Source organism: Galeopterus variegatus, unplaced genomic scaffold (genome assembly GCF_000696425.1).
Source record: "Galeopterus variegatus unplaced genomic scaffold, G_variegatus-3.0.2 Scaffold849, whole genome shotgun sequence".
In the NCBI taxonomy this organism is placed as follows: domain Eukaryota; kingdom Metazoa; phylum Chordata; class Mammalia; order Dermoptera; family Cynocephalidae; genus Galeopterus; species Galeopterus variegatus.
The window spans coordinates 90127-114078 of NW_007726960.1; the positions used below are offsets into that span (position 1 = coordinate 90127).

Below are 23952 nucleotides of genomic sequence, written 5' to 3' on the forward strand. Positions count from 1 at the left end.
CCCAACCCCTACATCTTTCTTAAACAGAATCCTGCCCAAGAAGCTCCTTACTGGCACTGAGAAGCTAGAAATGTTTTTATCTAAAAAGTAACAAGGACTAAAATTTGTTATCCTCCCTGATGTTTCAATTTGGAAGCCCAGAATTTAATCCAACACATTTTGATCCTATTCATCAGAGTCTACCACTATCATAAAAGTCTTTAAAATCTGCAAATACACCTACAGACACTGAATCAAAGTTAGGAGAAACTGCGGCAGAAACTTTCAAGTCGTCTTCTCTCTCAGTAATGGGCCAAACACCTGTAATTTAAAAAAAAAAAAAAGAGACTTAATCATAAATTAAAACCTGCTGTATACAGTTTTTCTTTAAAGGTTTATCTATACTATCAAAAACCAACCCCATAAAAATACAAGTTGAAAACATTAATGAATTACAGAATTAAAGCTTGATGCTAATTCTTTCCTTATACAATATGATAAAGAAAAATTGTCTCTTTCTCCAAAGATACTGGCTACATGTCAGCCATTGACTGACCAATCCTTGACTACTAGTGGAAACCCAAATTAAAACAACGCTTTTGATGGTAAGTTGGCTATAACTATCAAAATGTAAAATGTACATATCCTGTGGATTAACAATTCTACTCCCAAGAATTTATCCAATACTCACAGACATGCCCAAGGAGGTTCTCTACTGTTAGTAGTAACTTTAAAAAAAAATGAAAACAACCTAAATATCTATATATCTGTTAATATGGTACCATACTATGCAATGGTACAAAGCTATTAATAAGACTGTTGCCAATCTTTGAACACTGACATGAAAAGAACTCTGAGACATACCTATTAATTTAAAAAAGCAAGATGTAGAACAATATGTCTAAAAACAATTACATAAACATGAATATTTTCTAGAAGAATACACAAAAACTCTTGATAAGGATTACCTTTAAAGAGTGGAACTAGGATCTGGTCTGAAGAGACAGTTGCTTTTCATTGTTTACCCTTTTATTACTATGTGAATCACTTTTACCATACATTCATACATGTTATTTTCACAATATTAACCATGTTATATTGCATACTAAGATATTATGAACAAATGACAGAGATCCTAAATAAACAACATAAATAATATTTATGTGCATACATACACACACACACACACACACACACACACAGAGACACACACCCCAGACCAACATCCATGACCTCCTTTCCTCCTCCCTTCTTGTGGCAAAGCCCTAATTTTGCTGAGATATCACCTTCATCTCAGAGAAAGTCACCTCTCCCGGGCCCCAGGGTGAAATCCAATCATGATAATTCTCTTGCACTGACCATTGTTGTTTTAGGCATGAGCGTGGGATTTACTCCCAGCAGAGGGGAGGTAAGGGGAGTTGGGAGTGAGAAATCCTGGCACATGCTTCTGGGAAAGCCATTCCTCCCTAATAAGAGGGGAGATGCAGAAGGAAAAGCCCTCTTCTTCCCTGGAACTCACGTCTGCACATGCTGCCTGGAACTGCTGAGGTCACTCTGTGGCCCTGAGAGAAAACATCCCCCACACACTGAGGTCGGCTGACTGATGATAACATGAACTTGGACGATGCCACATGAATCAGCTGTCTCACAAAAAGAAGAACTGCCTACAATTGCTGTCAGGCATTCCCACAAACACAGCAAGTTTTCCATAACTCAAAGTACAAAAGCCTGCTCACTGCCCATCCAATAACCATTCTTCACTTCTTTACCTTTTAAAAGAAGCTCAATTTTATTCTGAGCAACAAAGTCCTCAGCTAAAACATTTAATTTCCCAGCCCGCTGTGCAGCTTGGAGTGGCCACTGAGATGTAAGTGGGAGCTGTTCAGGGTGTGGCTTCCAGGAAGGCTCCTTAAGGGGGCTGACTCAGCTGCAGATGTGAGGCAAGGAGTTCCAGAAGCCATACTGGACCAAAAGATGACCATGGGAGAAAGGAATCAGAGTCCCTGATGACTGTGGAACTGCCAAGCTGGACTGCCCATCACTAGGCTTCTTTTACATGAGAAAGAAATAAACTTCTACCTTGTTTAAGTCACTTTATTTGGGTATTCAGTTATATGCAGCCAGACATAAGCCTAAACGAGCCAGGTCACTAAGTGCAAATGTTTCTAGCACTCAGGGGCAGCATCAACTTAGTTATCCGGACATATTTCAAGTGGAGTGCAATTTGAAATATGTCTGCGTGCAAGTATCTGCCGGTGTATTTTAAATGGGGTTCATTCACAGGCCCGAGGCTCACTGCTCTCTCTCTCTCTTCTTGAAGGCACAACTGTGTGGGCACCTACCTCGACACTGTACCCCGTCCTTCATACCTACCCCAAGTAGGGACTATACACATCCAACTGTCTAAATCATAAGGAAATCCCATCTTTGAAAGTTCCTACCAGCAGATGTTGTTGACTACTGGTAACAAAATTGCTAGGCAGGATTTACACTAATGAGTGAGTACGAAAACCTTCAGAATCCATGAGCCATACAGAAATTATTACTATAATTTCATGCTTACAACATACATTCCTCATATAACTTACACACATAAAATCAGCTTCAAGAACACTTTTATTACAGTATATAATATACACCATGTGTACAACAAAATGTACTCTTTATATTGGCTTTAAATTTTGCTGCAACTCTTCTTTTGAAAAAGTAGAAAAAAAGCTTTAAGTACTAAACATAACCCACAAGACTATAAGCTTTTTTTGCAAGTTAAAGCCACTGTACTAAAATAAGTGACATTTAAATGAATAGCAAGGTCATCAAAAAGTTCAGAGTTTTAACTTCTCAATCTTTAGTAATGAAATAATTTGGTGCTTTTGTATAATTACAGGTATTTTAATACAGAAACATACCACGGTTTTATAAGGATACAGAACATTAATTTTTTTTCCTTATCTAGAAATAAAACATTTTACAAGCCTCTCTTTTTAAAATGTTTCTCTTTGTTTCTTTTTCAGGAATAAAATCTAACGATGGTGCCATAGAAAGGCAGGGGACTTCAAACATAAACTAAAATTTTACATAAAATTAATTTATGTAAATTAATAACTTGCATAAAATTATTCTGTAAATAATGAGCTTTGCACCCATGTCTGTGGGTACATCTCTAGCATAGTTAGCAGTTTTCCAATCTACACGGAAGGATCAAGGTAATGACAAGTAAAACAGCCTACACCTTCTCACCCAAGGGCATCACTATCTACAGCCACCAAGAAATAACTTTAAGCTGTAAGAAATTTTCTGAGAAATTGCATCCACAATTCATGTCAAAGTATCATTACCATATTGTTTATGGAAAGGACAAAGTTTGGAGTGAAAAGTCACATTAAACTTATTTTAATGAACTGTGAAGATTTCATGTTTCATGTATGTGCCACTCTTCCAATTACATTTTTTTAACTGAAACTTAATTGATTATACAGATTTGTGGTATACAGAGTTGACTATTAGTATTTGTGTACAGTATATTATGGCATCCACAATTCATGTCAAAGTATCATTACCATATTGTTTATGGAAAGGACAAAGTTTGGAGTGAAAAATCACATTAAACTTATTTTAATGAACTGTGAAGATTTCATGTTTCATGTATGTGCCACTCTTCCAATTACATTTTTTTAACTGAAACTTGATTATACAGATTTGTGGTATACAGAGTTGACTATTAGTATTTGTGTACAGTATATTATGACTAATCAGGATAATTAGTGTATTCATTGTAAAACGTAATTGTTATTTGTGTCCATTAACCAATTACATTTTTAAATGACAAAATGAGACTTATAATTCCATTAACCCCCAAAATACTAGTATCAAAAAATTTTTTCATTGTATATTGTAATATGACATATACAATTTTAACTATTCTCTACTTGACATTGGGTTGCTGACAATAAACAGGTTTTTAAGTAATTGGAGGTACTTAAAAGACCTAAGTTTCACTGGTTTACTTTCAAAACTTTCTAAAAGAACGTGTGAAGCCAAGGCATAATAACTTTATTTTAATATTCACATTTTAAAATATATTATCGCAGTTTCTCAGAACCAGAGGAATACAATCTTGGTAACATAGACCCGAAAAGACATAAACCTAGTAAAGTGACTGGATCAGGATTAAGGTGGCTCTGCTGTTTTGGTTGGCTTTTGATGCTCTGCTTCTTTTATTATTCCTACTTGTTTTAACATTTCTTTTTTGCAAAAATAGTTCATATTTTTTCTCATTAAAAAAACACTTTTACCTGACCCTGAAAAGGGAACTTAAAGTAATGCTATTCACATGGCCAACTCAAACTGCAGGACTGGTGTTTTGTTTCTCCTTTTTAATTTACAATAAAATTATACCCTTATGAGACCCAAAGTACGATAATACAGAGTTTTCCAAAACTCAGGAACTGAAAATATCATCAGCCTCTGAGTCATTAGAACTCAGCACACCACAGGCTGTCCTCCATTGGGATGGCTAATTAACTACAAACATAAATGGTATCGCTAAACTGCAAATGACTACATTTTTAGTAACAAAATGGTAACTCATGTACGGTTTTTTTCTTTTGAAAGAAGGAACTAAAATTTTTTCAGGGTTATTAAAAGTTAATAAATGACCATTCTAAACTTTAATGCTCTTCTCCCACCACCCAAAATACTTCACCCTTTCTTAGAGTTTAAAGAAAAAACTGGATAGTGCCATCTCTGAAACACATTAACAAAAGCATCACCTTAAACAGAACATATCTTTCAGAAGCTGTAACATGAAAGTAAGCACCAAGACCTTGTGTGCTAAGGAGAAACGCTTCTTACAAATATGACTTTGTTAAGCCTGAAGGAGAAAATTAACACATGCAAACCATTATCCATATGCAAGATAATGTGCATTTTACAGTGAACATTAAAATTAAAAAATAAAAAGCTGTAAATGAAATACCTTGTGATTTGTTCACATCTTTGATGATTTTCTGAAGTTCTTTCAATTCTATGTCAAGTTCATCATAGTTTAGTTCTCTGGATTCAACTTTTGGAGCTTGGAACAGAGAAGGGTCTGTCCCCAGGTATGAACACTGCAAGTGACCATCATCACTCAGAGTGACTATCACGCCCTTTAAATCACTACAATAAGGAAAAGAGAATGAGACAAAATTAGAAATTTCAGTGGATTTATTCCTGACCAACTACATTTCTACGCAGCGCAGCTTCAACATACCATTAAGAAAGTGACAACACGGTCCATCTATTTCTGAAGTAAAACTTCAAAGACTTGATTCAGATGTTTCAAACATGACATATCGACAGAAGGACTCCCGATGTTGAGATTAGAGAAGAAAAAAACCCCAACGATTATCACAATGGCTTCACGTTTGGGGACCGAACTACATGGCAAATCCTGCTCTGAGAGCTTCTCCAGTCAAGCATTGTTTTCAGTCCCCACTTCAGCTACCACTTGGCGGATTCATAACAAGCACGTGAGCAAAGGAACAGGAACAAGGGATGGGGGGACAGGGCTGGGCTGCTGGCTGATGAAGCCCAGCAGGGAACAGGGCCATGCAGGGGACAGAAGAGTGCAGAAGGTTGGTGAGGGAAGCCACGCAAGGTCTTGGAGAGAACCTGCCCCTGCTCGTTCCCTCCTTTCCCTCTTTCCACGCTGGGACTCCCACTTGCCCCTTCCCCGGGTCCACCCGCCTCGGCTGGCTTCACACACCCCGTCCCCGCAACCCTCTGCTGGGTCCCTCCCCTCCCTCCACTCCCAGACAGACGCGGCGGCTGTCCCCTGTCCCACTTAGTAACTCTCGCCCACGGCTCTTCCCATCCTGCTGATCTCTCTTCCTCCCCACCGTCTCACTCTTCCCTCCCTTGGCTCCCTCATCTGTTTTACAATAGAGACGAGCCTAACATGTAAACTACGGATCATTCTAGTACGCAGCTTTAAAAAATAAAAGCTTTAGAAAAAAAAAATTAAAAAAAAAATAAAAGCTTTACATTTTTCTGGATTTCCTATTGAAAGTAGCTGAGATGAACACCATACGAAGGTACTTCATGGAAAAACAGAATTGAAAGATAATGCAGGTCTTCCCACGAACTTTTTGAAGTTCTCTGGTCGTTGCTTCCTCCCTAGTTTTCCCAGAAGAAAAAGGATCCAACAATGTCATAAGTCATTTTGAGTTGATACATAGTGGATTTGTTTGTTTTTGTTTGTTATGTTTTCTATAGTGGCCTCTGATTTTTTTTTTTTAAAAAAGGTTTCCAGCCCTGCTCTAAAGATTAGATGTTAATCAAAAATAATAGAAAAATTGTTGAGAGAAAAGAAGATGGAAAAAAATGTTGCTACTCATCTGAAGAAGAGAAAAGGAGATAAGGTATATATAACAGACTTATTCAGAATGAATAAGAATTTTTAAAACTCCCTAACTCTGGATCACGGCAAGTGGCGATCTCATTAACTGAAAACCTCAGCTGGACTAGGAGCAGACACCACCACTGCTCAATCCTCCCCAGGAGGCAGCCACCAGCGACCAGTTCACCGCCCGCCTTACACACAGCATTCCTACGCACCCTCTCCAGGGCTCAGGCACACTCAGTGCCACATGACCCTGCGGCGTGCTCTCAGAGAGACAAATAATAGACTGATATCACCGATTCAACAACTAAAGAGCTGGACTAGGATGAGTGAGGGGACTTGAGTTCTAGCTCTGACTCTGGGGCTGGACAGCTGGGTCAGCTTGGAGAAATCTTCCTAAATGGTCTTTATCTCTAAAAGGAGAAGGTGAGACCAGATAATCCTCAGAAGACTTTCACTTTATGAATCGGTTCTGTCATATGTACCTCTGAAAATAAATACTGCCAAAATGAGGTTATTGTCCTAAACTAAAGTGTGAAAAGCAACCCCGTAGGACCTGTGGGCTTGAACCTTTCTTCGCAGGTAACTGAAGCCACCTGGTGGCCATGGAAACCCTCACTTCCAGCTCCGAGAGAGCAAACCCTCCCCCCAGTGAGCCTTACCTGGAGTCTGCTCCCCATCCCACCCAGCCCCAAGGTCTAGGAACCCAGTGAGTCCTCAGGAAACTCTAGGATACCACAGAGCAGATCCTTGGCTGCCTTCTCAGAGAACGTGGAACCCTCAGTTCTGTCCATTCAGACAGACAGTCCCTTTCATCCCCACTTCTGAATGGTCCGTAACATAGGAAGTGTCACCATGACCCAGCACAAGTATCCCTCCCTATCTAAATTCATTTGGTCTTTGAATTGGATAGTTTACTAGTAAATCAGTTTTGTTCCATTGTTTTAAACAGCAAATAGTAACAATTTGGATACGAGGGATTTATCTAAAATATTACCTGAACCTATTAAGTTTCAAAGTTCAGAGAGAAAGAGTTTATATAATGGGGGATCCATACATATCTCCAGACTCTCAAAAAAACACTCTTTACTAATGCTTGAGGTGTCCAGAAGGAAAGGATCCAGGGTCTTCCCTCACTGAAAGAGCTTGCCAAATGTCACCAAAATGTCTTGACAGTTATAGTAGTTACAGAACTTGAACCAGGCATGCCACCACCACCAAGGGGTCTACCCGGGGTCTTGAGGCATGGAGCCGTGGGCGGCCACCCTGCCCACAACCAGGCAAGGAGCATGCCAAAAACACCACTTCCACACGGGTGGCCCACTACAGAGAACACAATAGCCACAGCCGCCACAAAAGTGGCTAGGAGCCACAGCAGTAGCCACAGCCACAGCCACTGTGCAGGCGGACCACCAGCCAGGTCCTAGGCGGGAGCTGAGGGCAGCATCCGTAAGTCAGAAGCAGGCAAGGATCACTCTGAAAACACCATTTCCCCACAGGTGGCCCACTACAGCCACTGCCACAACCACAGATGTCGTGAAAGTGGCTAGGAGCCACAGCAGTAGCCACAGCCACAGCCACTGTGCAGGTGGACCACCAGCCACTTGACTGCATTGACACAAGGAAAGTCACCAGCAGAGAGTAAAAAAAAGAAGAGGATGTCTCTCCACAATGCCCACTCCAGGGTAATAGAAGAAGCATCTAGGCCGGCCCGGTGGCGCACTGGATAGTGCGCCGCTTGGGAAGCGCGGTGGCGCTCCCGCCCGAGGGTTCGGATCCCACATACAGACCGGTTCCCGCTCACTGGCTGAGCGAGGCATGGGAGCAACACCAAGGGTTGCGATCCCGTTGCCGGTCCCCGGTCCGGTACGGGGGCAACACTGAGGGTTGCAATCCGTTGCCGGACACGGAAAAAGACAAAAAGACAAAAAGACAAAAAGACAAAAAGACAAAAAAAAAAAAAGAAGAAGCATCTGTGTTATGATAATGGGGGGGACCTGAACACCCCTCTCTCAGCACTGGACAGATCATCTAGTCAACAAATCAACAGAATAACTGTTAATCTTTCAGAAGGAGAAAAGAAATCTAGGGTTATTAGAGGTGGGAGGGAAGTAGGGAGAGGGGGATGAGGAGAGATTGGACAAGGGGCATAAAGAGTAAGTCTGATTTGTAATAATGAATATGCTAATAATATTGATTTGATCAACATACACTGTACGCAGGTGAAAGCAGTCAACGTTGTACCTCCAAAACATGTATAATCAACGCTTGAATAAAAATAAATTTTTAAAAAGCAATTATAGAACTTAAGCAATTCACTCTTTTCTTATCAACAGCATCAGAGCCATTGCATATAATTTCGATCAAATTACAGAAATTTACACAGTAGGTTAATTCAATTAAAATTACTTTTTATTCCACAGGAACACTAAGACAAACTCTAAAAACCATAGAATAAATCAGTGGTATTTCTGTCTAAAACACCAATGATGGACAGGAACTTTGACTGAGGCCTATAATAAATACTACATAATAAGTAATATCATCACTAGACATCTTTATGTAAAGGACAAATTTAAAAATATATATATCATTCCTAAAGCCGAGCCCAATTTAAGTATGGGGGGAGGGGACACAATTAATCATGATTTTTAAAAAAATATTTTTACTCAATGAACATTTTATTTAACAATATTGTCTATGTGGGTTAATGGGTAAGGTTCTATGAATAATAGGGTTTTATGCTCGAAATAGCCATCAATTAAATCTAGAATTGTGTACCCTATTACTTCCATCTTAAAAGCAGAGTTAACGCTGACAAAATTAAGGTTTCTGAATTATCATATCCTTGAAACACATCACCTAACCCAAGGCATCATAATAACATACTTTATGAAGAATCAAGATCAAAGATGTTATATTCCTAGAACACGTAATTTTGTGATTTTAGCAATGAGGCATGAAATTAAACAATAGAGTTTTGCTCAGGAATCTGAAAGTAATTTTTTCATCACTCAGTAAACAGATCCCTGCCTTAACAATACATTAAAACAAAATTCCTGATGGACTTTAAAAGTTAAATTTAAAAATATGAAACTACAAAAATATTTACCTTCCTCTGATATTGGAAGAACTTTTGCCGTAAGAAAGCAGTAGAAGACACTACAAAGGAAAGGATCTCTAAATTAAACCACACAAAAATTTTAAACTTGTTATATGCTCAAGAAAACAACTTGGTAAAAAGAACAAAAGACAAACCAGGAAAACATTGGCAACCAATATAAAATACACAACTTGAACTTGAACATATGAAGTTGCTGATATTCAACTGTTTTTGACCTATAAAAACAATCTTATACATTGAACCTAATATGTAAAGAACTATTACAAATCAATGAAAGTAAGATGATATTCCAACTTCAAAGGTCAAAGGACAATTCACACATAAAAATAAGAGTCAATAGATGGAAAAAATTGAAAACAATCTTATACGTTGAACCTAATATGTAAAGAACTATTACAAATCAATGAAAGTAAGATGATATTGCAACTTCAAAGGTCAAAGGACAATTCACACATAAAAATAAGAGTCAATAGATGGAAAAAATTTAGAATAAAAAATGCATATTTTTTAAACTGTTTTTTAAAAGCTATATTTGATTAACACCTCAAACCAGCAAGAAATTGTATTCAATAATGAGTCCTGCTGTTAGAGAAGGTACATGGAGATAGAAACTCTCACGTACTTCTGGTGGGAAAGAAAATTTGTTAAAATCCTTTTAAAGAATATTTCAGAAATATATATCAAAAACGTTAAAAATGTTCATTACCTTTCACACAGTAGTACTTCCATAGTTATTAAGGAAATTTAGAAACAATTCAAATGATAAGAAATAGGAGAAAATTTTTTTAAATCATGGTATATCTATAATAGAATGTTTAGAAACTATTATAAATCGTGTCTTACAAAATATCTGCCATCAGAAAAATAGTCAAAAAGAAATATTAAGTGTAAAAGCATAATATAATACTGTATATACATTTTATTCTAAGTTTATAAAATATGTGTATAAAACACAGAATAAAAAAAAATACCTAAATGCTAACTGAATGGTGACTATACCTAACTAGTGAAATTATGAGTTACTTTTATTGTTTTATAGTTATTAAAACATAAAGTAAGGTTAGAGAGAAAACTTTATTTTCTTGTTTTAAGGGAAAAAAAGTATTCTATTTTCCATTCCCAGACACTGGATTTGAATCAGCAACTTAGACATTAAACGTTTGTAGAATTTAAAAAGTTCATCTAGCTCTGTTTTTCTGACAAGGACAAGCTACAAGATGTGCAACCTGAAAATATTCAAAGTATAGGTCATAATAGATAGAAAACGAAGTTTCTTTCATTAGCTAAGCAACAAAACAAATACATAATACTTTTAAAAACAAATAAAAAGAATGTGTGCTGAATCCAATGGTCTCTTGTCCAGTCTCATTTGATGCAAACAGAAACATTTTAAGATATCGAATTGTTAAAGTCTGGTTTTGATTACTATATATAGACACAAATACTTAGAAACTACTTAAGTACTGTCCATTGCACCCAATTTTTACTCCGCCCCAGTAAGGAACACGTGATTTAAAGGTACTGCCCTTCAAGTACAGTCAGGCAGACTCAGCACATGCAGCTCTGCTTCAGCCCCAAAGGCGTAGACATGTGTCCTTGGACATATTTTGAATCAGTCCATCAACATCACTTAAGACATGTTTATTGAGCATCTGCTATTCAATAGAAGCTACAAAGGCAAATAAGATGTGGTACTTGCCCTAAAAAAGCTTTTTTTTAAATAGCAGTTTCAATCCAATGTGGCAGATGCTGTAGCACTGTAGGAAGAGAGTGCAGTGGCCCTGCATGAGAAAGCAGACCAAGGCCTTGCAGGGCAGAGGACACAGAAGCTGGATCTTGACCTGCAAGTAGATCCTCAAAGGTGAAAAAGAATGGGTGGTCTGAAGGCAGAGGACTCCAGTCCTAGTGAGCTCATTCAGTCTCACGACTTTAAATACTATCTTTGTGTGGCTCCCACGTTTACGTCTCCAGCCAGACCTCTCTCCTAAAGTGCAGACGTGTGCACCCAGCAGCCCACTTGATAGCTCTAGCTGGAAGCCAGCAGTCATCTAACGCTCGACATGGCTGCAACTGACTTCCTGATGGGGCCTCCCCCTCTATCTCAAACCTGCCCCTCCTGTCTCTTCCACGTTTCTGCTAAGAGTAACTACCTTCTTTACCCTAGAGTCATCCTTGACTCTCCCACTCTCTTTTCATTCTCTTGCACCCACATGCATTCCATCAGCAAATATTGCCGGCCCTTCTTTTAAAATATGTTCAGAATCCAACCAGTTTTCACCAAGTCCACTACTGCATGCCTGATGTTTGCCCTGGAAAATTGCTATTAACCAGTCTCTCTGCTTCTGTCTTTGTGTCTCTGCAGTACTCTGCCATCACAGCAGTGAGAATGTCATGTCAGCTTGCAACGCTCCGGCAGCCACCCTGGCACTCAGAATAAAAGCCCAGGTCCTTACCAGAGTCTTCAAGGCCCCGTATAATACGCACCCCCACATGACTTCCACTTCCTATTATTGTCCACTTCACTCACTCTCCTCCAGCCACAACTATGTGGAAGTTACTCAAACACTCTAGCACAGGGCTGCAAAAGGAAACACACCCAAAGTGCTTGTTTAGAAATGTTCACAGCAATCTGACACTGCTGCAGCATCCAAGCATGGAATCAGTAAGCTCATCACACTGGTCGAGCACAGCCAGTTTAGATACTGCTGAGCCTATGCGGTGAGTCCCATGTGTCATATGCTGACTAATAATCATGCAGAGTGGGACTACTTAAGTGTCTAAGAGCGAATGTTTTAAAAAAGTTTTTTTAAGTCCTTCACCTCAGATCCTTAAGAGCACTATTCTAGCACACTCCTGTCTCACGGCATTTATATTTCCTCATTTCTGTGCCCAGAAATCATATTCTTTCCAAGATACCCACATGCATGGCTCCCTCTCTTCCTTCAGGTAATTGCTTAAATGTCACCTGCTCAGTGAGGACTTATCTGACCACACTATCTAAAAAGGCAACCATTCAACACCCCCTTCACCCTCACCACTCTTTATCCTCTCCCTATACCTTATGTTTTTCCATAGCACTGGTCTGATATATTCTTTCTTTCTTTATTATTTACTTTATTTCATGAGCCCCATAAGGCAGGAAATATTGTTTTATTCATTTTTGGATACCTAGAACAGTGCCTGATAGTAACTCAATACAGCTAGAACAATTACCTAATAGTAACTAGTAGTGCCTAATAATGCACTATTAGGTAACTAACAGTTACTAATAACAGTGGACTAATAGGTAACTAACAGTTACCTAATAGTGCCCGATAGTAACTCAATATAGCTAGAACAGTACCTAATAGTAACTCAATATACCTTTGTTAATTGAATGAATGAATGAATTAGTTCATTCTCAGAGTCTTTCACCAAGGCCTCATATGTTACTTTATAAGGAATAAAATTAGTAATTAAAGTGCATTGGTAGTATTCTTTTTCACATCACAATTTCCAAAACACCAGGCACATGAGATAAAGGTCTCCAGGTAGGTACAATTTTGATTAAAGGGCGAGCACAGCTTGACTTAAATTCAATAAATCTTTACGAAGCAACTACTAAGCCCAAGCTGACTGACTTAAAGGCAAAATGGTTGTGATATATGTCATTCTGATAAACAAGGTTGATCCAGTTCATCTAGCTGGTCAGGCAGAAGCCCTCCCACTTCAGTGCCATTCTATATGTTTGTCTCTCAAAATTAATCATTTGTTCAGAGAAGGCGACTGCTTTGGATTGCACTGTGCCCTTCAAAGTCCATGTATTAGAAACCTAATCCCCACTATGACAGGGTGAAGAGGGTGGGAAATCCTGCTATGGTAACTGAAAGGTGGGGCCCTGAAGAGGTGATTAGATAGTGAGGACCATGCCATAGTAAGTGGATTAACAAGTTGATGGCTTAGTGGCGGTTCTGAGGGCTAGAGGACAGTACATGAGGAGCTCTCTCTCTCCGTTTCTGCCATCTGCCATGTGACAACCTGTGTCGCTGTGAAGAGTCACTACCTACCAACGAGGCTCTCACCAGATGTGTTCTCTAGACTTTGGACTTCCCAGCATCCAAAACAGTAAGCAGTAAATACTGTTTTTTTATAAATTACCCAGTTTGGGGTATTTCTATATAAGCAACGGAAACAGACTAATACACTGACCCTTCTAAGCCTTCATTCAATATTTATTAAATGCCCACAATATACCAGATATTGTGCTAGGTGCTGGAGATTTACATAATCAAACAAAAACATGTACAGAATCCCTGCCCAACATTCTAGATTATATAATTGATCAAAACATGTACAGAGTCTCTGGCGAACATTCTAGACAGGGAGAGAGAGAGACATGAAGTAACTAATTGTACGTTTATTTAATACCATTTGATAAGTGCTACAAAAGACATATAGATCAGATATAGATATAGACGTAGATATAGATACAGATAGGTACAGATTTCAAAGGGACTTAAACTAGGTGGTGAGACTGGGAGAGTGAAGGGTAGGGGCAATGGTTAGAAGAGACCTCACTTTCTGAGGAAGTGATATTTAAGCCAAGACCTAAAGAACGAATGGAGAGCTGGAGCTGGGGAGGTTGGCAAAGCAATAAGGAGGCAAATGATATAAAAAGCTTGTTCAAGAAAACTAGGTGGTGAGACTGGGAGAGTGAAGGGTAGGGACAATGGTTAGAAGAGACCTCACTTTCTGAGGAAGTGATATTTAAGCCAAGACCTAAAGAACGAATGGAGATCTGGAGCTGGGGAGGTTGGCAAAGCAATAAGGAGGCAAATGATATAAAAAGCTTGTTCAAGAAGAAAGACCAACATGTGTCAAGACTCCAAGACAAGGAGAAATATGAAACGTCCAGTGAAATAAAGAATCCCAGAGTGGCCGGAACAAAGGAAGTGCAGAAGGAGTTTAGGTCAAGACGGGGCCAAGAAATTACAAAGGGTTAAATCATTCAGGCTCTTAACATGCCATTAGCGACTACACATTTTATCCTCAAGCAATGGGAAGTCACACAAGGGTTTTAAGTACAGGAGTGAGGGAGTGAAGCGATCAGATTCATTTCTGACAAGCACGTCGCTCGCTGCAGTAATGAAGAGACCACTTTGGGTGGGGTTAAGGTGTACAGTATATCCCGGGCAGGAAAGATGGTGGCCCAGACAAGAAGGCTGGACTAGAGAGAAGGGACGAGCTCAGAACATCTTCAGGAGGTAAAACCACATGCTTTCAGTTAACCCTTCTAATAACCTCATGAGGGACCAGCATGACCTACAATTTTTTAAAAAAGAATAAAACCCAGGGAAGATAAATTGATAGACTATGGTCGCCAGGAGATAAGAGCAGAGCTTCAGTTAAGAGCCAGGCTTCTAGCTTCAGATCTGAAACGTTCCACTGGCCACGCAGCTGCCTTCAAAGGCAGCAAATGATCTTCATACAAAACGATTTTTTTAGAGTTGACCAGTGTTCAACATACATAAAAAGCTACATGACAGAATGATTTCTACATTTAACTGAATTATATCTTAAATGAACTACTGAGGGTTTTTTCATTTTTCTAAGCACAATGTCTAAGCATTCAAGAATCAAATATTAAAGTAAACAAGAAAAGGAAAAGATCAATTCTACATAAAATGTTAAGTGAATGATATTTGCCTTTAGTCTACCAAGCTAAATAAAAAATAACTATGGCTATTTCCTCACGTTGAAATGAAATTAGCTGACAAATCTGTTTGGAATTCAGTAGTAAAGCATATTTGACAGCCATTTAGAAGTTATCTTCAGCGGTTGCCAAATTTGTACATCCAGAAAAAGTTTAAAATCTCTTTTGATGGGAGTAATCAATTGTTAAAATTATCTGGGTTGTGAAGTAGATTGATGAATATCTGTAGAATTTAACAGGGATGTGACTTTCTGGTTAGTTCTTGTTAAGACAAGCATGTCTTAAACAAGAGAAATAACTTTCATATTGGAAATACCTCAAAATAAAATTATTGTTCTTATGGTTAAACCAGCTTTGGATTCTTTAGTGCATTTACCAAACTCACATTTGAAACAGAAAACAAAAAGGGCAGGGGGACCGTGCACAATTTTGTTCTAATATTTTTTTTATTTACTCTTCACCTTTCATTTCTCCATTATATTTCCTTCACTCATTATTGATTCAATCATTCATTCATTCATCAAATACAGTATTTTCAGACACTGTTATATGTAGGATACCATTTGAAGTGCCATAGAATATACATAGAAAAATTAAAATCAGAAATTAATTCAAATAGTTTGCAAACCGTAAAAGAATAAGATATATACCTTGACAAGTATAACTTGGGGTATAAGACATAAGTACCACAAGACAAGAGTGAATATGAAGTACTTTACTATCTGGAAACAGGGGTGCCATTCCTAGACAGGGGAATCTGGGAAATTTTAACGGTGGGGCTAAAAGCTTAAGCTGGACGCTGAAGAACAGCTTGTTGTTCAATGATCGTTTCTGAAACCTGAATTAACTCGTGTGTGATCATAATCAAGACAGTATGGTGTGGACATGAGGATAAACAGATCAGTGGAAGACAAGAGAGACTCCAGAAACAAACCCGCACTCTCATGGTTCAACTGATTTTTAACAAAGATACCAAAGCAATATAAAGGAGAAAGGAAAGTCTTTTCAACAAATAGTGTTGGAACAACAGGATATCCATGTGGAAAAAAATAAACCTCACAGTACACACAAAAATTAATTTGAGATGGGTCACACAGCTAAATGTAAGAGCTAGAGCTACAAAGCTTTTTGAAGAAAACATAGCAATATCTTCATGACCTGGGATAGACAGAGATTCCTTAGGACATGGAGAGCAAAAACCTTAAAAGAAAAATGACAAATTAGACTTCTTCAAGTTTCAAAATTTATGCTCATCAAAAGACACTTAAGAAGTTAAATAGGCAAGCCAAAGACTGGGAGAAAATATTTACAAAGAAATTTCTGACAGAAGATCTGTGTCCTTTCTATATAAAGAACTACTATAACAAAAAGCAAAATAATAATAATAATAATAATTGGGCAAAAGTCATGAATACACATTTCACACAGTAAAGTATAAAAGTGGTCAATGAGCCATGGGGGGGAAAAAAAGTTCAACATCATTAGTCATCAGGGAAATCAGAATTAAAATCACAATTAGCTACCACCACACATACATTAGACTATCTAAATTAAAAAGATTGGCAGCACTAAGTGTTGGAGAAGATGTGGGGCAACCAGAACTCTCATTTATTGCTGGTGGGAACACAAAATGGTATAACTACTTTGCAAAAAGGTTGAGTAGTTTTTTAATCAGAGTAAAGGGTATGTGTATATATATATATACACCAACCCTTTGACCCAGTAAATACACTCCTAGTTATTTATACAAGATAAATGAAAACACATGTGCACAAAAAGATTTATACAGAAGATATTTTTTAAATTATGGTATATTCATTGGATGGAACACTACTTAGAGATTTTTAAAAAATAAAAAGTAGCCACTGTTACATGCAACAACACAGATGAATGTTAAAAAAATATTATGCGGAAGAAAATAGGACAAACATAAAAATGTACCTACTTTGTGACTTCATTTATATGAAATTCTAGAATAGGCAACATAAATCTATTGTGAAAAAAAAAAAAAAAAACTATGAACAGTGGTTAGCTAGGAAGAGGGGAGAAGGGGATTGTTAACTGGGAAGGGACGCAAGGAAACTTCCCAGATGATGGAAATGTTCTACAACTTGAGAGACATGTGGCTTACGCAGATATATCTGTCTGTCAAAACTGTGGAGTTAAGATTTGTGTCTTTCAATGTATGTAAATTTTACATTTCAAAAAGCGATTAAAAATAGGGTAGCTGGAAGAATAGAAAAAACAAGAACACTGCTCCCAGTTGAAGCTGAGTGCTGTGTACATGGCAGTGCATTATACTATGCACTTAGTTTATATACATTTGAACTTTTCCATAATAAAAAAAATTGGGGTGGGGGTTAAAAAAACCCCAGCAAATAAAATTCATACATACACACAGACACACACACACACACAGACACACACACACACACATATATAATGACACCACCAATGCACTACCTACAGAGATGATGTATAAAATCTACCCTGACATGACCTGGGCCTGCCTAACATTTTAGCTTTGTATTTATGCCACGAATCTTCTCTCCCACTCCCACTCAATCCTCTCCTCCACCTAATCCATTTCTCTTTATCTACGAAAATGACCAAAGTCTTCTCCTTCTTGGTATTCGCTGCCCTTGCAATGTGACTTCACAGCTCCTCTCATCAAGGAGTGAAGTCTGAACTGAACTTCTGCTTGCTTTGGCTAAGAAGATGATGAGATCATCCTGGATTAAAGTAAGCTATAAATCCAATGACGTGTGTCCTTATAAAAGACAGAAACAGAGAAGACACACACAAAGCAAGCCATGTGAAGACAAAGACAGAGATTGGAGAGATGAGTCTACAAGCCAAGGAACACCAAGGGCTACCAGCAGCTACCAGAAGCTAGGAAAGAGGCACGGAACAAATTCTCCCTGACAGCCTCTGGAGGGAACCAGCCCTGCTGACACCTTGATTTTGGATTTCTACCCTCCAGAACTGTGAGAAAATAAATTTCTGTTGTTTTAAGCCACCAAGTTTTTTGTAATTTATTATAGCTGCCTCAGGAAACCAGTACATCGACCAAGAGCAGAAGAATCAGCCAGCTAAGTTTAGCCCCAAATTAATAGCACTGTAGAGCTACGGCAAATGTCAGAATCCTGCTCACAGTGCCAATTGTCGAGCTCTTTACCTGCCCATAATGCTGCCAACTGTGCCAACTGAGCTAGGGCTGGTTCTGGAGCTCCCAGACCCCTCAAGCCCATTCACAGACTGGATCACACAAACCCCTCACATGCAGGGCTGGGTCACCAGCCCCCTCACACGCAGGTCTATGAGCTAGGTAACCACAAACAAGTCCTTGGAAGCCATAGGTTGGAAAGCATGGCTGCGTGCACAGCGGCCGCCTGAGGCAGTAAATGCCAGCCAAAGTGGTGGCACAGTGCAGGCGCACTAACTCTGCCCACAAACAACCTATTCACAGCAAATGCTTGGCAAGATTCAGAACATCTGAGCAGCCCTGACGATTTTCCTCTATTTTCCCAATGAACCCATACAATCATGACCTAGATCAATAGCTGTTGTAAGCTACTGTTTCAGGATGGTTTGTTACACAGTAAAATTAACACAATCAACCTGGAAAATACCCATTGCTTTTTTTAAAACTCTCTCTCCCAAAGTCAATCTTATAACCTTCAGATAAAAGAGATGTTTCCTACCTTCATAACCTTACTATAGCCACAAAATAATACTTCTATAATAGCACCTATAAAGTGTTGCTGCCTTTTTTTTTTTTTTTTTTTTTTTTTTGTTTGTCACCTTGGACCAGGCTGTAAGCTGCCTCAGGGCAAGGATTATGTGAGATTGAATTTGTACCCATCAATGCCAGACACAATGGTTTTATCTACATAAGATTTTCCCAAGAATCCACTCTGGGCTCATCTTTACCTATAATCCTTGTTTATAAGCAAATACAAATACACTACACCATTCTACATACCAATCAATAATTATGGATTAACAGGTAAATGTAGAACGCTTTAATTACTCATTATACTTCCAATGGAACCCTTGAGATCGATATAAAATATAACCAACTTTATTTACAGTTATCTAATATCCCTTCCTTATTCCTTTTAATCATCAAGTAATAAGGCAATGCCAAAAGAGTATGCAGGTGGTAGCTCTAATCTGGCACTGAGCCTTGGAAACATAAATGCCAAGAAAACTAGTGAGCAGATATATCCTCTCCCAAGGAAAAGAAGAAAGCCGATTTTCTAAAGTGGAGGTTCAAGACAATCAGCCTTTCCGTAAAGAAACTAGATGCTGAAGCCCTTCCCTGATGCATGAAAGAAGACATGATTCTGGGCCAAATTTTCTAATGTAGTAACTCCTTACTGGAAACGCCAGGCATTAAGCAAAGTCACCTGCATATTTTTAGCAAGTACATATTGAGGAATCACTTTTGCAATTTTAAGAAATAATTATGCCTTATTGGTCCTTTCCTCAAAACCATCTCTCAGGCAAAGCTTCATATCAATATATTTTTATGTATACACAGCCCATACTAAATACAAAAGTCTGGCAGCCAGGAAGAATCAAGCCCAGAATCTAAGCTTCCTGACTGTGATTGAAAATGAGGTGTTTTTTGCTCACCATTCCATGTTGATTTCCCAAGAATGGAAAATTTAAAACAATTTTTAAGATGCAAATTGAGGTTTGTGTAAATGGCTTTCAGTTGTTATTGCTATCTACCATTAGCCTCAATAATCAAGAGCTGGATTGTTTAATAGGAGAGACATGATAATTAGAATGCCCAAGAAAAGCACAAATAAGAGAGGAAAGCCAAGGCCAGCTTCCAAAGATATCAAAGTAGCAAGAACTCTACAAAAAGAAGTCGTCACAGCAAATTGCAAAAATTACAAAGGTTATAGTAGGGAGACTGAATAAAATACCTTTTGTAGTAAAGAAATTTCTATTTATCAAGAACTCAGAGTTTAGCCTGTTCTTTTAAAACTCTTATTAGACTTACTGGAAATCAGCACAAGACATCTGACTAATTACATTCACAGACTAAACAAGTAAATTGCTAACCAGAAAAAAGAAAATAATGTAACTTTTAGAAGTGCCTATTTTGTACTATGGAAGCAAACTGTATTTGTTTTTTTTTTTTTTTGTCTTTTGTCTTTTTCCGTGTCCGGCAACGGATCGCAACCCTCTGGAAGCAAACTGTATTTGTTTTTTTTTTTTTTGTCTTTTGTCTTTTTCCGTGTCCGGCAACGAATCGCAACCCTCAGTGTTGCCCCCGTACCGGACCGGGGACCGGCAACGGGATCGCAACCCTCGGCGTTGCTCCCGCGCCTCGCTCAGCCAGTGAGCGGGAACCGGTCTGTATGTGGGATCCGAACCCTCGGCGGGAGCGCCACCACACTTCCCAAGCGGCGCACTATCCAGTGCGCCACCGGGCCGGCCCACAAACTGTATTTGTAAAGATTTGACTCGACTATAACTTCTTTCACTATTGAAAAAATATTTATTTAGCACCTACTATGTTCAGGCACCATTTCAGATGCTAAAGACATGCGGGTTACACTAGTCATTTCTCTCAAAGAACTTAAAATGTAGTGGGTGATACACCTGTGCAAACAATGCGGACAGCAGGAACAAAGAGGAGGAACATCGAGGGAGAGTGAGGGGGAGAATACTGCTTCCTAGACGAGATGCCGCAAGCAGGAACTGGACAAGAGGAGGTGTAGGGCGTGTCAGCAAAGTGTTCCCCACGAAGCACGTGCATGCACGCCACAGAGCACAGCACACTCAGGGAACGTGCTTTACTAAGGTCAGAACCACTCATTCAACAAGTACCTACTGAGTACCAAGGATGTGCCAGGCACCATTCCCAGAGTGAGGGATCAATAAATAAATCACACAAGAATCTCTGTCCTCAAGGAGCTCACATTCCAGAGAGGAGAGAAAACAACGAACAAAACAAACAAATACATAATGCATTCAAAGGCAAAACGTGCTATGGAGAAAAATTAAACCGGCAAATTAAGAGTCAAATTGGACTTAGAAGGACAAGTATAATTTGCATAGGTGTTAAGGCTAGGGAGATCATTCCAGAAAAATGAAACAGCACAAGCATAAACATTAAGATAATTGTGTTTCTACCATCCAGATGTCTATTTCTCCCCAAGAGAACTCAAATGGAAAAGTGGTTGGTGATAAAAATTTAAGGTATAAAGATATAAAGCCTCTGAATATCTGGCAAAAAGTTGTAGACTTTACCCCACAAGCAATGGTAAGCCATTAAAAGACCCCAACAGAGGAGAAACAATATATTTTCTCAGTCTTCCTCCATTTCTATACAGTATTTGAAAATGTCAGGCATGCCCCTCTCCTTCACTCATTCCATACACATTCACTAGGCAGCTACATGATATTGTGTTTAAAATAATATTTTTACAGTAACACAGTATTCCATATCATAAAGGTTACAGAGGTATGACTCATCTCCAGTCACTAAGGAAGACAGATCCCTACATCCCATTCTAGCTAATACGAGACACTATGTGCCAAGTAATATAATGGACAAATAAAGTTCACTAGCAACATAGAAAAGGACATTATAAAATGTAAGTCTAGTGAAACCAAGAAAGGCTTTATGGAGGATTTGAAAAACTAGTAAAATTTAAACAAAAAGAGACGGACAGAAGAAAGGTATTTTGGGTGGAGAAGCAGTGGGAGCAAAGGTCATCGCAAGTGCAGTATGGCTGAAGCATCAGCAAGAAACTCTTATGCAAAAAAAAAAAAAGGTTAACTCAGGAAAAATGAAAATGTTTCTCGACCACATTTTTTTTCAAAATTCTAATATGCCACATGGGGGAAAGGATATTTTTTATTATTTTGATTAACATTCTAATGAATAGAAGACTGTTGGTGGGTAAAAATGATAGTTATAGACTATTTTTAAGGCACTTAAATGTTAAATATAGACATTTTTGAGGAGAAAAATCAAGGCAGCTCTCTAACAGTAAGCAAGTGGGTATGTGAGGAGAATATGAGAGGGAGAGGTGAGAGGACAGATGCAAATGGGTCAGACTATGACAGATGGTGTATGCTGTGAGCTTGCTATTTAAGCAAGGCAGTAACACTGTGAGATAATATTTTAGAAATGGGATCTTCTTGAAAGTGCAACTCTGATCATATCACTCCCTTGATTAGAAACCTCCAATAGGGGCCGGCCCGTGGCTCACTCGGGAGAGTGTGATGCTGATAACACCAAGGCCACGGGCTCGGATCATATATAGGGATGGCCGGTTCGCTCACTGGGTGAGCGTGGTGCTGACAACATCAAGTCAAGGGTTGAGATCCCCTTACCGGTCATCTTTTAAAAAAAAAAAAAAGAAACCTCCAATAGTTTCCCATTTAAAAATCAAAATCCTTTCAACAAAGCCGTGATCACGTCCCTGGCTTACCTCGCCGGTCTCCTGCCACCTCTCCCTACCCGTGTCCTCCTACCACACCAGCCTTCTTCCGGTTCTTTGAAATGGTCATCTCCATGCACCTGGTTTGCTCTTCCTTCCCTTCTCTTAAAAAGATCCTTTGTCCGGTGTAGGCCTAGTCCTGTGCTGCAGAGTGGATGCCCTACCACCCGACCTCACTGAAGCTTAGTCCCCACTGTTACTGTTGAGGGTGGGAAATTCTATTGTGGTGATTGAAAGGTGGGGCCTTGAAGAGGTGATTGGACTGCAGGACCGTGCCTAGTGAATGGATTAATAATGGTGGTCAGGGGCGTGGTTCTGAGGGCTTTCAAAAAAGAGCACATGAGAGGTTAGTCTCTCTCTGCTCTGCCATATCTGCCATGTGAGACCCCTGGGTCTCTGTCCCTACCACCCAAACCCTCAGCAGATACGTTCCCTGCACTGTGGACTTCCCAGCCTCGAAAACCGCAAGCAATAAATTTAATTTTCTTCATAAATTACCCAGTTCCACGAATTTTGCTATAAGCAATAGCAACGGACTAACACATCGTCCTTCAGATTTCAACTCAAAAGTCAGAAAATGTTCCCTTGACCTCACATTCTAGGTCAGGTCCCGTTATCATCTCCTCCCAAAGCAGCAGGTACTAGTCCTTCATAGTATTTTTCACTGTTGGGATGATATATATATTGGTGCAATTATATATTTAATCTCATCAATTTCCCCCACTACAAATTCCATGAACTCATTGACAATGAATGCTTTGTTCTTAAATATATCCCCAGAATCTAGCACAACACCTGGCCTAGAGAAAGAGGCTAAATAAACACTTGCCAAATTATTTAAGTAAGAAAGCCAAATAACTCTTTGTTGTGGGGCTGTCCCACACATTATAAGATGTTTAGCAGCATCCCTGGTCTCTAGCCTCTACCCACTAAATACCAAGAACAACCTTCCCTCCTTCAATTGTGACAAACAAAAATGTCTCCAGGCATTGCCAAATGTCCTAGGGGGGTGAGGGTGAGGGCAAAATCGCTCCCAGTCAGGAACCACTGAGCTAGTATGCCATACATCCTGGTAAAAATATTAACAGAAACACCTTTGGGCCAGCCCAGTGGCGCACTGCTACAGTGTACCGCTTGGGAGCGCGGCGGCGCTCCCGCCAAGGGTTCGGATCCCACATACAGACCGGTTCCCGCTCACTGGCTGAGCGAGGTGCGGGCGCAACGCCAAGCGTTGCGATCCCGTTGCCGGTCCCGGTCTGGTACAGGCGCGACACTGAGGGTTGCGATCCGTTGCCGGACA

General features: G+C 39.2%; 1 protein-coding gene across 1 annotated transcript in view; it reads right to left on the reverse strand.

The window, feature by feature from the left end:
* Nucleotides 1-23952, reverse strand: part of BBS9 (Bardet-Biedl syndrome 9) — a 221082-nt gene that overhangs the window by 46110 nt on the left and 151020 nt on the right. The window contains exons 10-11 of the mRNA XM_008572932.1: nt 4958-5139; nt 224-300 (exon numbers count right to left, since the gene is read on the reverse strand). Coding sequence (XP_008571154.1) covers nt 224-300; nt 4958-5139 — 259 coding nt within the window. The remainder of the gene's footprint in view (nt 1-223; nt 301-4957; nt 5140-23952) is intronic.